The sequence below is a fragment of the Agelaius tricolor genome, unplaced genomic scaffold (assembly GCF_023055355.1).
Source record: "Agelaius tricolor isolate 1412-34295 unplaced genomic scaffold, bAgeTri1.0.p SCAF_23, whole genome shotgun sequence".
Lineage (NCBI taxonomy): Eukaryota > Metazoa > Chordata > Aves > Passeriformes > Icteridae > Agelaius > Agelaius tricolor.
In genome coordinates this window covers 8,001,859-8,017,516 of record NW_027269283.1, presented here as the reverse complement: position 1 = coordinate 8,017,516, position 15,658 = coordinate 8,001,859, and the positions used below count along the sequence as shown (strand labels likewise).

At 47.4% G+C, this 15,658-nt stretch overlaps 1 protein-coding gene across 3 annotated transcripts in view; it reads right to left on the bottom strand.

The window, feature by feature from the left end:
- NKAIN4 (sodium/potassium transporting ATPase interacting 4) overlaps positions 1-15,658 on the bottom strand; it is a 50,607-nt gene that overhangs the window by 16,157 nt on the left and 18,792 nt on the right. For all 3 annotated transcript variants that reach the window (XR_011682229.1, XM_071446670.1, XM_071446669.1), the window contains exons 2-3: positions 9,442-9,579; positions 8,891-8,971 (exon numbers count right to left, since the gene is read on the bottom strand). Coding sequence is in view for 2 of the 3 variants with exons in the window: in XM_071446670.1 (XP_071302771.1) it covers positions 8,891-8,971; positions 9,442-9,579 (219 nt within the window). In the remaining variant the exon portion in view is untranslated. The remainder of the gene's footprint in view (positions 1-8,890; positions 8,972-9,441; positions 9,580-15,658) is intronic.

Genomic DNA, 15,658 nt, shown 5'->3' with positions numbered 1-15,658 from the left:
TTGCAAAGAGAGCTCTGGTTACTCTGAGAGTGAACCTCACATGGCAGCTCCTTTGGGTCAGCCCCCCTGAGAGTCAAAAGGAAAAACAGATTCTGTTGTGGTGTTGGACCCCAGGAGGAGGTGAGAGATGAGAATCTGACTCCAAGTTTTCAGAAGGCTGAATATAATATAATATAATATAATATAATATAATATAATATAATATAATATAATATAATATAATATAATATACACGCATTATGTAATATATATTGTATTATATTACATTACATTTACGTCATACCACATTATATTTTATTTATTATATGAAATGAAAATGATGCATTAGAACTATACTAAAGAAAGAGAAAGGAGACATCACAAGGCTAGAAAAGAAGGAATAATAAAAACCTGTGACTGACCAGAGTCCCGACACAGCTGGACTGGGATTGGTCATTAATTAAAAACAATTCACATGAAACCAATCAAAGATGCACTTGTTAGTAAGCAACCTCTAAACTACATTCCAAGCAATCAGATAATTATTATTTACATTTCTTTTCTGAGGCTTCTCAGCTTCTCAGGAGAAAAATCCTGGTGATTTTTCAGAAAATATCATGGTAACAAGATGGTAACAGAGCAGCCTATCCAAAAAAAGGTTCCTATTTTAGTTATTAATACAAAGAAAAAGGGGAAAATGTTGGGGTGAATGTATACCTCCTCTCTAAGTCTTGGGTAATATCATATTCTAATGTCTTTCAATCAATCACATAAAAGTACAATAATCCTGTGATAAATTCATTTCTATGGACTCTGAGACATGCTGGACACCTACTAGATATATCCAGCCTGCACTACATCCTGCTTGGAACCACATGCTGTCAGATGGAGGTCATATTAAATCAATGGAAAACCTTGTTTCTGAGATCCCCACTCCCCAAAACTGCTAGCACAGATCAAAGCACATTGGTTTGATATTCCTTCATGGAATCATGGAATGGGTTGGTTTGGAAGGGACCTTAAAGAGCCTTCCACTATCCCAGGTTGCTCCAAGCCCTGTCCAGCCTGGCCTTGAGCACTTCCAGGCATGGAGCAGCCACAGCTTCTCTGGGTAATCTGTGCCAGGGCCTCCCCAGCCTCACAGGGAAGAATTTCCTCCTATTATCTAATGTAAACATATGTCCCAGGCAGGCTGCTGTGGTGAGAACCATTCCTGAGGCAGCCCTGCAACAAATCTACTTCACCATCCTGGAGCAGCACAGTTTGGATGGAGGCTGCAGACCCAAAAACATTTTGCTGGTGGTTTCTTCATCCAGAATGAAACCCTCAAGTTTTGGGTTTGGGAGATGAAGCCTGTAACTCTGGAGGAAAAGGTAAACAAGGCAGCACTCAGTGTCCTGCCAGGCTCTTCCCAGCACAGGAATCAACACAAGCACCTGGAAAACATGAACTTCATAACCCCAAAGTGAGTTACAAAACCCAACAGATCTTCCTCTGTTCCTAGCTTTTAACATGTCTGACAAGATCCTGTACCTTTTTTACCTGATTTCCTTCCACACTCTTCACATCTGGTGCTTCTGCATCTCCTGCCAGCCTGTCCATCCCAGCTGACCTCACAGTGCTGACTGCAGCTTTTGGAAACTCCTCCCCTGCAATTTCTTATCAACTTTATCTCGAGAGGCTTTTTGTTTTGCTCCCTTGTCTTTCCTAGGTAAATACTTTAAACCAGTTGAGGGGGTTACAGAGTGAAATGTCACACAAGGGGTCCAGGGCTTTGGTGTGCAGCCAGGTACTTATTTAAAAATGACCACACTTTCCTCACACTTGAGAAAAGCTCAGTATTTATAGGAACACTCAGAAGAGCTTTGGGATTTTGAGCCTGCAGGACATGGCAAAGGTAAAAGACAAACTCAGGGCTGGCTGAACAGCTGCAACCCTTCATGGATGAGGGCCAAGTGCTGGCTGCCCCTGAAGGCCTCTCAGGGCACTTTGATGCAGAATCAACAACTCCTTTTGACCACAAAACAAGGCAAGGGGTTGGAAGTTTTATTCTGAAGAATAGGTTAAAAAATTTGAAGAGAGGGATCTGTATCTCTACAGAGAGGGATGAATGCTGGATATCCACACATCACCCACCCATTACTGAAAGTTTTAGCACCTATCCATGAACTATTTCACACTGCTCATGCCAGGGTCCTACACAGTCCCAGGAGGAAAGCTGTGGCTCCCAGAACAGCAGCAGTCAGAGCTTGGGGTATTCACACTTCCCAACATGGAAAACCTCACATGGCAGCTCCTTTGTGTCAGCTCCCCGTGGAGTCAAAAGGAAAAACAGATTCAGAGCAGCTTATCCAAGCCCCTGCTCCAAATTACCCTCCAGAGACAGGGCCTGTCTCCTCAGCCAACACAGGAGCCAAGCCAGGCAGTCCTGCAGATATAAAACAGACACTGGAAAGCATGTCCAGGGCCAAACTCGAGTCACAGGGGCAGGAACCTGAATGCCAGCCAGAGAACCAGGGACCAGTCCCCAACTGCCCCACTCTGCACCTTGTGTGGGGACCCTCCTTGCACCACAGACACCCCAAACCAGCCTGCAGAGCCCTTATTCCAATCTGCTGCAGGAAGCACGTGCTGAGAAATGTGGACAATGAAGTGAGAAGACAGCTGCCAAGCTCCTGACATAATCAGCACAGCAGATGGCATGTGCTGGGCAGGAGATGGAGCAGGGCACAGACACGGAGAGGGGCACTGGGGCAGCAAAGACAGTGGGGAAAACTCCATGAACAGTTGGGAGTTTAGCCCCCTCCTGGCTCACACATAGCTCAGGAAGGCACCAAATCACAGCTTTTCTGCAAAGCTTGCTCTTTTCCCCCCAAGTTTGTGTGTTATGGGCTGATGGATTTTCCCCAGCCAAAGCCAGGCCTCCAGGCTGGGCTCTTCTCCCTCTCACAAGGCACTCGCTGCTTTGGCTGGGGAAAGAAGCAAACATCTTTCTCAAAAAACAAAACAAACCCCCACAAACAAACAGAAAGAAACCTCCAGAACAACCAAGAAAGCCCCCAGGTGAATTCCTGTTTCTTTGCCTGGGGCTCCCCCCATAAGCACTGAACCAAAGCTGTTCCCAGGGCACCACAGGATCTCCTCTCAACCTCAGTCCCCAGGGCTTCCCTCTCCCAGCTCACAGATGGTGCCTTCCCAAACCTTCTGCCTCACTGATGCACACAGAGCCCTCAGTGTCCTCTCTGCTCCTTACAGAGGCAGCAGTGTGTGCTTGGCAAAGCAAGAAACAGGCTGCTTTCCTTCTAGAATCTCCCTTTTGTCAGCCTGCAGAGATTTGGCTCTGCCTTAACTTTGCTGCTGAACTTGTAAATTCAGGCTGAGAAAGCAGAGCAGGTGTGGCTGGAGGTGGGCAGGCGGAGGAACAGGAGGTCCTGACCAGCACTCGCTGCTTTTTGTCTACAATCACACTCCAGCTCTGAGCAAAAAAAATAAAAAAAAAAAAAAAAAAAAAGAAAAAAAAATTATAAAGTTCTACATCAGTGAAGAGCAGATTGGCAAAACAGAGCACATTTGGATTCTAAAAGCACCACAATGCTTTGAACCCATGAGCCATCCATCCCACAGATGTAGAGTGAATACTGATTGCACGCTGGGATCAGGGAATGTCTCTGTGCTCAGAGCCACCTTCCTGAACCCCTGTCTGGAGCAAGGGCAGCACCAGAGGCTCTCAACATGCAAAGCAGAGCTGCTCCTTGGCCCTCGGGGGATACCTGTGTGATGGGGCACAATAAAAAGAGCACTCAAGAAAATCCCTTAATTGACCTCCCGTTGCTCAGAGCTTGCTGGGAGACCACACAAACAACTCCAGGATGTCTCCTGTGGTTGGCCAGCTTCGTTTGTGAGAATGCAGTAGGAGAGAAGTGAGACCATGAATAGAACAGCACAGAAAAATCAGGAGAAAAGAGCCCGTTTTAAGAAGGTTTAGGGAACAGCTGTTTCCCAAAAGCTTCCTGCGATGCATTTGAAATCTAAGCACACTGCAATGCTCCCAGGAGTGGAATGTGGGTTGGGAGATGTTAATCAGCCCCAGCAGCGAGCCAGGGACAGGGATCTGTGTGCGCCTGGCCCCTGCTCGTCCCTTGCCAGGGCTGTCACTGCCTCCTTAACCTCCAGCCTGGGGGGAAACGTGAGCCAGGAGCCCCCCAAGCACCTTGAAGGCCACCCAAAAACTCACAGCCCACTCTGAACTGCTGCAGCACCTGGCTGCCACCCGTTTGCCACCAGGGTGAGAGGGAGACAGGAGTGCTGAAACTGCAGCACCTCCATCTCCCAGAGCCTGCCCACGGGAAACTCACACCTACCTCCAACGCCCACAGAGCCAGCTGTGTTCCTGGGCTAAAATAGCTTCCTGAAAGCTGTTCTGAAATTATTTTCTAAGGGACACTATCAGAGATGGTTTAATTTCTTGTTGTTCACAGCCTTCTGAACCGCCTCCCCCAAATTTCCTTAATTATCAGGCAAAACCACACTAGGACAGCTCTGGAATAAACTGAACTTCGTTTGGGAGCAACCAGAGCTTGACAGTAGAATTATTTTGAATCTTTTTAGATGGAAATATTTCTTATTAAAATAGGAAATATCATGTTCATCTTTCAGTCCTGCATCACCTTGAGACACAGAGAAACACTCCCAGTGTCTCCCAGTGGGCTTGTTGACAATGCCACAGCATTTAAAGCCAAATCCCAAACTTCCAAGTTCTGCATTTAGAAGGAGCTGAGGGACAATTTTACATACACATTAATTTGTCCATCCTCCTGGTATTTTAACCAGGTACAAAGTCATCCCAAGATGCCACCCAGATTCTCTGAAATACAAATAACCCCTGTTGGACTCACAGGGGCTGCTTCCATTTCAACAGGAGATTTAGACCACCACGACTCTGGATTCAGATCAAAGCAGTGCATAGACAAGAGAGAATATAAAGGAATGATAAAAAAAAATAAATTAGAAATCACCATTCAAGAAGAATAATTCCAGAGGGAAAAGACAAAGGAATACATTGAAATACAGGACACCAGCTCCTCAAACCTCTTTGAATATTTCTCAAGCACATGATGAAGAGTCAGTCAGCATGGCAGCTGGACAGACATATGCTCTTATGTCTTAACAGCAGGATTTTAATAATTAACTCAGACTGGAGGGGTTGCAGGAGGGATGTGTTTCACGCTCGAGTAGACAGGGAGAAGCTTAACATACTATTGCAAACCCAGCCTGGCAACTGCAGAGCTGGCTCCCAGCAATTCACCTACCCAAATGGACATGGGAAAAGAGGGAGATGGGACAGGAGGAGGAACAGCAACCTGGAAATTGCTGGAAATTGGGCTGTGAGCCCCACCATGGAGCAGGGGCACAGCAAGTCAGCAAGGCAAGGCTGCCAGGAGCTGCTCAGAGCACAGCAGCAGCTCCTGGCAGCGCTGAGAAGCCGCCCTGCAAACCCAGGCTGCCCCAGCAGTCACTGGCAGAGCACTGCCAGCAAAGCTGGCATGGGCTGTGTGCTTGGGGAGGCCCTTCCAGCAGCAAAGGAAGTGCTTCCTCTGACACTTGTGCTGATCCACCTGTGTCTGGCCAGCCAAGGAAGTTCTGCTGGGCCATATTTCACACTTTCACTCCTGCTAAGAGAAGATTCCAAGATAAAAAGCCCTGGCAGGATAGAAAGACAGAAATCAAGCCAGTTTAGCTCTTCCAAGAAGTAGGGAATAGATTCAGTGATCAGTAAAATGTATTTTCCTTTCCAATAAGCAACTCAGTACAACTAGTGATTGGTAGCTGGTCAGTAATTAGTTAGAACTCCCTGAGCAGGGCTGAGCAGAACAGCATCCTCAGGAATTCCATGGCCAGGAGACATGGAATGGACATGCTGGAATAACCTGGAGGACAAAGGAGCACTTCAAGAAATGTGAAAGACAGAAGGAAAGAGGGGGTGAGAAGCAGAGGAAAGATGCAGCAGAGAACAATTCCTTGGTAAGGGGAAAGCCACGGCCAAACTGCACCTACCACCCTCATTCTACAGATATGACCTGAAATTTCTAACTGAGAGATTGTCCCAACCCCTTTGCCAAATCACCCATGGGCTGACATGGGACTGTGGGGTCCCTGCTTTCTGTTCATTAGATCAGCCAGGCACCCAAGCCAGGGGGGCACAGCAACAACAATGTCCCTGTTCTTGTGAACAGCACACATCCCTGCTCCCACCCTGTGTCCCTTCACCACTGTGAAACCACACCTAGGCAGCAGAGCACACAGAACTGTTTGCAATGAGTGCACATAACTGCTTCCTCATCTTTTCAATCCCCCGGGCTTTTCTGAAATCTGTTAAATCAGAAACACTTGAATCCTTTCTGTCCTTTCTCGCCCCACCTGAGCTATCACCTGTCTCAGCTGCACTGGGCTGTCACTACCAGGCACCAAGTTAACAAACTCCATTCCATGGAGTTCCCTGCCCTTCCTGCATTCTCCCACTGTCAAGAAGCTGCTGACAGAGCCTGCCCTGGCAGGCTGCCCTTGTCAGAGCACAGCAGGGTCAGTGCAGGGCTGGCAGCAATGCCACTCCCCCAGGCTCACCAGCAATCACACAGGGAACAGCCCCCTGAACACCTCAGAGCTCCCAGCCCCTCAGGGATGTGCACAACCCTGTCCAAGCACTCCCCAGTGTGTTCATGCTTAGAATGAGTTTGTGTTTATCAGACCAGCTCCACCAGCCTCCCTCCACCAAAGCTCTTCTCCCAATATTTGCAGTTTCCCTGCCTCATGATGAGCTTTGGCTTTGCCTTCTGGCCAGGACTGGCGGGCAGCCCCCTCCCCTGGGGGCACACAGAGGTACCTGCAGCCCTGCTGCCACCCACTCCTGCCCTGCCCTTGCCCAGCACTTGCCCAGCCAAGCCCAGATCTCCTCCTGGGGTCTGATCCCACGACCGACATCAATAAAACACCTGCTGCCTTTGGATCAGCTTCCCAGAGATGCAGCAGGAGAGCCCAGCCTGTGAAGTGTCCTACAGAAAGTGTCCTGAAGTGTCCTACAGAAACCTCAGCTCCTGCTTCAGGTGGATCTTTTGGTCTCTTGTGGGAGCAAAGATTTGTTTTGCCACTACAAAGACCCAAATTACTTCAGTGAAAGTGGAGGAGGATGGAAAGCAGCATCATTAGTTTTCCTTACAAAACAGCTTTTTAAAGTGAGAATAGCTCATTAAGAACAGAGGCAAGGCTGTCAACTGCTTTACAGCCAAACAAGCACAAATTCTCTCTTGGTTTTGCTGGTTGCCATTAAATGAACTAATTTCTCATTCCAGCCTGAGAGGAAAGTCCACTGAGTCAGTAACAATTTACACTGCAGCCCAACTCTATAAAAAATGTCCCCAGTCACAAGTGTCACCCTGTAGGCTAAATAAAACCTCTCTGTGTGCTGGCTTGGCTAAAATAAGCCCCAACACAGAGCAAGGTTACCAAGGGAAGCTCCTCTGTGGCACAAAAAAAAGAATTTGTGGTGCTGTTTGAACTGCAGAACAGCAACCTGACGTGTTGCAGTGCAGGTTGGGATTAGCAAACATGAATATCCAGCTGGCTGGAAGCAAACACTCACTCTGAGAAGCTCCCAGAGCAGTTTATCAAGCCAACATTTTCTCTGCAGAAGGGAGCATTTAAACAGTTACATAAAATTCTTTTTTTTTTTAGTTGGTCACAGCCAACATCGAGATCATCTCAGGCTGAGATTTCAGACTATGAATAATCAGTGTTTTGGGCAAGAACTCCCTCAAAGTTTATGGAGTTAATTGAGAGGGGGAATGAAGATGAATTGAGACATTAGGAAGCCACATTTTCTTATCTGCAAAGGATTTAGGCTGCCACTCCTGACTTGCTGCAGGCCTGATAAAACCACAGGGCAATTCCAATTATGAGTGCAACTCCAATGCATGACCTGGAATTTGGGCCAGATGTGGAGTGCTCTGAAATGAACCTGCATCCCACAATCTGAGTCTGCTGTGCTACAGCAACACTCATAATTCATAGCTTACAGCCCAGGCTTTATTTAGGGCCTGCCTCCCATTTTTGTTTTTCCTGACTCACCCCTCATTAGGCAGACAGCAATATTTAGCTAATCTAGTCTTCAAAGAGCTTTGCATATTAACTCACAACAGCCTGGCCAGCAGCCACGAGTAACTACCACTGTCCTTAAAAAGGAAGAAAGGAGGCAGGGAAGCTATCCCAAGGAGATGAGCCAGATCCCTCTGGGGAGGGATGTTCTCTGTTCAGCACACAGAGGAGCCTCTCCCCAAAGGTACAACAGGAAATATCTTGCCTGCTGTGGCAACAACCAGGTATTTATCCCTGCTGCTGAAGTGCAGCAAGTCTTCAGCAGGAGGCACAAAAATATCAAGAGAGGGTCAGGTGTAGAGTTCCAGCAAAGCCCTTGGGTCAGGTCAACCCCTGCTGCAGCCCTTCCCTGGGACACACTCAGTGCTGCTGCACAAGGGCCCTCCCCTCCATCACACACCTTCTTGCCAAGGTGGGCTCAGATCCCAAGAGGATCAGCTGCAACCTGGTGATCTCCCAGCCTTCCTCAGCATCACTGCTGGGAACTGGCCCTCAAACCCCCTCTCCCCTCAGGATGGCTCTGCTGCCAGTCCTGCTCTCATCTCTGGAGGGCAAATGCACTCCATCTGCTGTGAGGGCAGGGTTTATTCCAGCCACCACCTGCACCAACCAACCAAGAGCTCCAGAAATCAGCAGTGGCTCCCCAGTTTCCCATGCAAGCAGCAGTATGAATCCTTGATAAAGCAGCCCCTCCACAGGCAGGATCTGCTCCCAGGCAGCTGCCAGCCTCCCCTCCCACTCAGCTGCACAGCCTGGCACTCACCTTTGAGAGCCCTCCCACTTCTAAGTAGAAGCAGATGATGAAGATGTTCCAGGTGACCCAGACTGCAGTCCAGATGGCATACTGGGAAGGAATGGGGATGGGGAGAGAGAAGCAGTAAACATTAGGAAATCACTGGAATTAGTGTGTGTACATATGTATTTATATTTATATTGATGTATGTGTGCTCTAGCTGGGGGCACTGGAATGCCCTGAGTCAGCACTGAAATCCTTTTCCTCTCCCTCTGTTTGTGTTCCATATTCAGATGCTCTCCTGCCTGAAAAGCCACACAGGGGCAGGTGTCTGGAGGGCTGGAAGAGTTTCTGTGCTGCATTTGTCCAGCTCCTCACCCTCCCTCTCTGCTGGGCAGCCTTTGGGCACGGAGAGAATGACCCGAAACCTCCCCAGCCTGGCACAAGCAGATTCCTGAGCACAGCCAGGCCCTCCTGCTGGAACAGCATGCAGGGCCAGACCTGCCAGGGGCTCTGCTCTGTCCCCCCTCTCGTGGCACACCCCCAGGGCCCAGGCTGTGGTGCTGGTGTCCCTCACTCACCACCACGATGTAGCGGGGCCGGTACTGGATGGTGCCGAAGAGCCCCAGGATGACGATGATGATGTGCAGGAAGTTGGCCAGGATTGGGGCCCACTGGTAGCCCAGGAAGTCGAACACTTGCCTCTCTAGTGCAGCCAGCTGGGAGGGAGAAGGACAAGGAGAGTCACAGCTCTGCACCCACAGTGTTTATGCTCAAGGTTTTCACACGCTCCCTGAGCAAAGCCCCGCAGCAGCTGAAGGTGGGACTCCGTTCCCAAAGCAATTTGCTGCCTCTGAACCAGGTCAGCGGGACACAAGGCTTGTTCACACATCCCCCTTCCCCTCTGCTCCCATCCCAGCTCCTCTGATGGCTGAGCTCCAGTGCTGTGTGGTGTCACTGTCAAATTTTCTGAAAAATCCCTTCGCCAGGATTTCTTCTCCTGGGAAGCTGAGAAGCCTCAGAGAAAAACGGAAATAACAATTATCTCATTGCTTCTCCTGCATTTTGCTGCTTTGGCATGTGGTATGGAGATTGTTTATCCAACAGGTGGTTGTTTGATTGGTTTCATGTGAATTGTTTTTACTTAATGACCAATCACCGTCAGCTGTGTCAGGACTCTGGAAGCAGTCACAAGTTTTCATTATCATTCTTGTTAACCTTCTGTCTGTGTTCTTTCTCTATTCTTTAGGATAGTTTAGTATAGCATTAATATAATATAATATAATATAATATAATATAATATAATATAATATAATATAATATAATATAATATAATATAATATAATATAATATAATATAATATAATATAATATAATATAATATTCCTTCTAAGAACATGAAGTCAGATTCTCAATTCCTCCTTCGTCCTGGGGACCCTGAAAATCCCACAGTGTGGGGCATTCCTCTGTGGTGTGCACTGTGGGGCTCTGGCAGAGGACAGAGGGGAGCAGAGGGATGGTAACATCTTAAATCCTGGACGTAAAATATGTCCACAAAGATGTCAGTGTAACTTCCTAGAGCTCATTTGTCAGAGCCTTCAGCATCACTCCATCATTCCTGACACCTCCTGTGTCTCTGCTCTCCAGCACACATCCATCAAAGTGAGGGAGAGGAGGAAACTCTCTCCTCCACCTTCGCCCCTCAGAAAATGCTGCCCCCAGTAAGGAAATTCTGCCAACACATCAGTTTTCCAGGACAGGCTGTGCTCCTCTCCAGCACTAATAACATGGTTCAAGGCTAGTACTGTGTTCTAGACATTAAACTCCATTAGTGTTGGAATGCTGGGGCTGATTTTCCAACCATATCTGCATAAATATGTGTTTTTTACCTGTAGCCATCATCTGTGTATCAGACAACATCTGGCACCCTGGCCCTGAGCCTCTGTGCAGCTGAAAGAGCACAGTGGACATGTAATTGCTTGCTGGCCTTTGCATGCCCACAGCCCTTAAATGATCTATCTATAGGAGAAATATAGTGAGTGTAGGGGGAAAAACTGCTAATGCAGGTTTTTCTGCTGTGCCCAGCCTTGCATGGAGAGATCTTCTCTTCTTTTGGCTTTATTAACACAGTGCAAGCCCCTCCATGGACCTGTGTCTTCCCTGCCAGTACAAGATTTGAAAGTATGTTTAATTATCACAGTAGGCCACTGGGATTGCATTATGACATTTCATATTTATTTTTGGCTAAATAAATAATTACAATTTACTATTGACAGTCAATATTAATTTAACTCCTAATCAGGCATTAACCATGAGTAATCCTGGTCTGCTGTGTGTAATCAGCTCTGTGACACCTTTTCCTGGCTGGGATCTAAGCAGCAGTGCTTCTGTGATGGCTTAAAGCATTTAAGGATGTGAGTGGCTGCAGGTTCCTCTCAAGCCCCAGGACGAGAGAAGCCACATCTATTAAATGGCCATTATTCCTCCTTCTTCCTGGCTCGGTGGGGAAATTGCCTTCACACCTCTCTCGGGCTAGGAAGGTACTGCAATTCCCAACACTGCTTTGAAAGTTCAATAAAAATCTGTATTTCAAAGGAATCTGTGGTTAAGGGCAATCAGTCAGGGAGGGGGTAGGCAGCTTTCCCTCTACAGGGCTGTGTGGTGACAACAAGTAAAGGACAGAGAGTGGGGAAGGAATGGAGGCAGTCACCAAATCTCTCTCTGCCAAATAATCTTCCCTTAGAAGCAACACCCTCTGATCCCTCTGAAGCACCTGGAGATGCTGAGGGGTGAGTGTTGCCCCCCAGCACAGCAGGTTTGCCACACCAGCCATAGGTTAAACACGTAATCCTTCAGGAGGGATTAACACACACACCTTAACGACACTGGGACATTTGGGATCCTGGCTGGCTGGCAAAGGGCCCCTGGACTGTGCCTGCCTCATCCAATCAGGCTTTAATTGGCTTTGTGTGCTGCAGGAGGAGTGGGAGAGCCTCACCCAGCCCGGGGACACAACGGGGGCTCACTGAGGTCTGCCCTGCCTCCCCTCCTGCTGCAGGCTCTGAAAACCAGGATGAGCACGGATCCTCCTACCCAGCCTGCTGCCATGAGCTCCCCACTCCAGAATCAGGGCAAGCCATGCCTGGGGGAGTGGTTTCTTCTCCATTCTACTCCACCAGTATTTGTCACTAGGGCTGTATAAATTCATCCTGCCACAGCCTGGTGATGTTTCCTGGTTTGTTTGCACCAGCAAGAGACTGGGCTGTGAAGTGACAGATAAATGACCACCCTGGAGATGGACCTGCCAATCTGCACAGCTTCAGATTTGGGCACAGCTCCCTGAGAAGTCTCTGGATTTTTCCTCGTAACCCTGAAAATTATCCTCACACCATACTTCCTTCTCCCTCACTTCCCTTGTCTCCAGGTTCTTTCTATCCTCATTTACTTTCTTGTGCCACCTCCCCAGCATTATTAAACTGGTTTTGTGTACCTGGGAGCTGCAGGCAAGACTCAGCTGCTCCAGAGATGGGCTGTGCCCATCTGCTGGCTCAGGGAAGGAGAGGGGATGTGGGATGTGTGAGCTCACACAAGCTGTTTCCTCATCTATAAAAAAAAAAAAATCTGATTTTCTGTAAAACACGTTGGTGACAAGCAAATGCTACTGATGAAACTCCAACACTGTGTTAGTGACAGGCAGGGAGTGAGTCTGCTGCAATCCAGCCATTGGAAATGCAGCCTGAAGTTACCCTGGGCTTCCCCCTGCTCCCTCAGGAACTTACCATAATGAAGGAGATATTTGCTGAAAACAAGGTGATCAACAGCCATTTCCCTCATTGCACTGCAGGTCTGTGTGCACAGCTTACCCCCAAAGTGCTGCTGAGATTTGCAGGCAAACAGGGCTGATGCTGGGGCTCAGCTGGCCTTGATTTGGGGCTGGCATGGGGAGAATGTCACAGTGTCCTTCATTCCTGGTCCCTCCAGTCCTGCTCAGAGATGGCAGGGTCAGGGTTTGCCCTGATCTATCTGTGCCCTCGTGCTGAGCCTCTCTGGGTGCCTCTTGCTGAGCAGGGAAATGCCATCTTTCTCCTGTGCTGCCAGGTTTGTGCACAGCAATATCCTCGCTGTGGTGCTCCTACAATGATTCACAGTGTCCTGTTGAGAAAGCCTATTATATTCCAGAGATACTGGCTGTAAAGAGGAATGTCACAAATTGTGGCACAGGTTTCAACCCACTCAAAGCTGACAGGACCTTTCCATCAGGGAGGACAAATTTTTCTTCTTTATGACTGTTCTTATTAAAACCAGGATTCCTTCTGCTCCTTTTGCTTCTCTAACCCATAGTATACTTTTACCTTTCATTCTTTAAATTAAATGATTTATTTCAGCACTAAAATCAGAAGAGTTGTGGCAGGATTTTCTCTCCTGAAATAAACCCCATTTCTGCTGATCTGAGTGAAACTGGAGTAGCAAATAACCACGTGAAGCAATTGTTAGCCAGGCAAACGACACAAGCCAAAGCTCTCTCTTGGGCCATCACTCATTTGTACAGCTGGGGAAGAGCTGAAAGGCAGAGGGATGTTCTGCAGCTGATGGAGCCCATCCCACAGCCCACACACAGGGAGCACAGAGAGCTCTGGACATGCTCAGGGGCACCACGCCATGAAACTGCTCCAGAGGGGAAAGCTGTACCTGAGCTGGAGGGGTGCCCACAGCAAAATAGCAAAAAACATCACAAAACATGGGACAGTTCCTTATTGGGATTGGTTTCCAATGGTTTCCAATGGCTCTGGCATGGCAGGTGTCACTGCCAGCACGACACTCCAAGCTGGTTCAGCATGGTCTGGGGATGCTTGTTTGAATTCCAGTCCCTCAAATCTTTTCTATCTCCTCAACTTTGTCTTCTGTTGCTGGAGAGTCCAACCTGCTCCCCTGTGCCCCCACGCTGCTGAGGAGGAAGGGAGGCTGCTGAACAGTCAGGTACCTGTAATTCCTTAACTCCCTGTCCTTTATAGCCTACTATCAAAGCCATGTTATCAGTCAGATTTACTCTTCTTAATTTATTAAGCTTTTAAAGCCTTTAATCTTATTTGGTTTGTATCTGTGTCTTTCACTGCATTTCTGAAATCAATTGGGACACAAAAGAAAATATATCAGTCTCAAGACATGTTGATGTGACTCATACAGACACAGGAAAGGTGCTCAGAAAACTCCACAACAGGTACAGTCACACATCCATTTGTATCTGTTTCTGTAAGCAAACCTGCTTTTAACCTTTCCAAGTTAAGCTTCAAAATGAAATGTCAGAAATAAATATACAAGCAGGCAATAAAGGGAACAAAAAGGATAAGCTGATCCTACTGCTGCAAAAAAAAAATAAAAATTAAAAAAAAACCAAACAAAAAACCCAATAAAACAAAAAAAAAAGAGAAGAAAAAATATTTTATCCAGAAACCCAGGAAATTTTCCACTTGACCTATAAGAAAACAACCTGAAAACTCCTTTGCTACTCCTTGTCTCTCAGTGCTGTGAGGACACAGCAGCTCCAGCTCTTGCTCCTCCTCCAGCTTCAGCTGGGACTAAATTTCCACTTAAGCCCCTGTCTGTCCTTTCCCTCCAGCCTGAACCCAGCAGAGCCTCAGCTGCAGCCTTGGGTCCCCCCTGCACTGCTGGGACGCTGTTCTGGCTCCTGACTGATCCCAATGCCCTGATCCAGGGTTTGATTTCTTGCCAAGTGGCTTCACTTTTTAAGATGCTCTTTCTTTGTCTGCTGTGCAAACACCATCACAGCTTTCACTGGAAAAGGCCTTTTCCTGAGGAAAAACCTGCACTGGTTTCCTGAGGTATTTTGGCCATGGGATGTGATGGCTTGAGCTCAGGGCAAAGTCTCAGTGCTGTGGCCCCTGTGATGGAAATTTACATCCTGCCACCTGAAACAGCAGGAAGAAATCAAAAAGTCTCAGATTGTATAATTTGAAAAATATATCTATTTAGGTTTTGAACACAAATATCTTTTTTTTTTTTTTTGGTTCTTAAGTTTGGCAATACTGAAGACCTGTCTGCAGTTTATCACTATTAATATATTGGTATTATTATGATATAATGTTTAATTCTACACAGCTTTCTATATAATTCCTTTGACTTTGTAAATGCTGGGACAAAGCTAGAACTAAAGAATCCTAAACCCAAGCTGTTGTGTGCTGAAACTACCAGAAGTGAGCAAAAAAAATCCCTTCTGTGCCAGTGCTTATTCAAGGTAGAGAAGATTCTGTGAGTAGAAAAACAATTAAACAATGTCTGCTTTTACCACAGTGGCTGCACTTCTAAATAAATATGAATGGTTGCAATAGCTGTTTAATTAAGTTTATCTGGAAAAGCAGCTCAGTGAGCCATTATTTCCCATCCCCAAATGGAGGGGCTGGTTCTGTGAGGTGCCACGTCCTTGTCTCTCCCAAAGTCAGCCTCTCCCGTGCTCACACCCGCTGCACTCATGAAATCTCATTTTTCTTCAGTAAGTGTTGTCAAGGAAACCTTCCTTGGGGCCTTGTGATCCACAGCTCCTTTCCCAGCATCCCTCTCCCCACCACAGAGGTCAAGAGACTAATTGCACAGGAGGTCTCTGTTTGTCACTTGGTCTCTCAGGCAGCCTTGGTCACTCTGGCCACTGTGTACAATGTGCCCCATTCTCTGCTCCTCTGCTCTGTTTTCTCCCCAGAAGCTGCTGAAACCTCTTCTGTTCACACAGACAGCAGAGAGGCCTCCAACAGCAGGGCTGATACCTTGAAGTCATTCATATTTATAT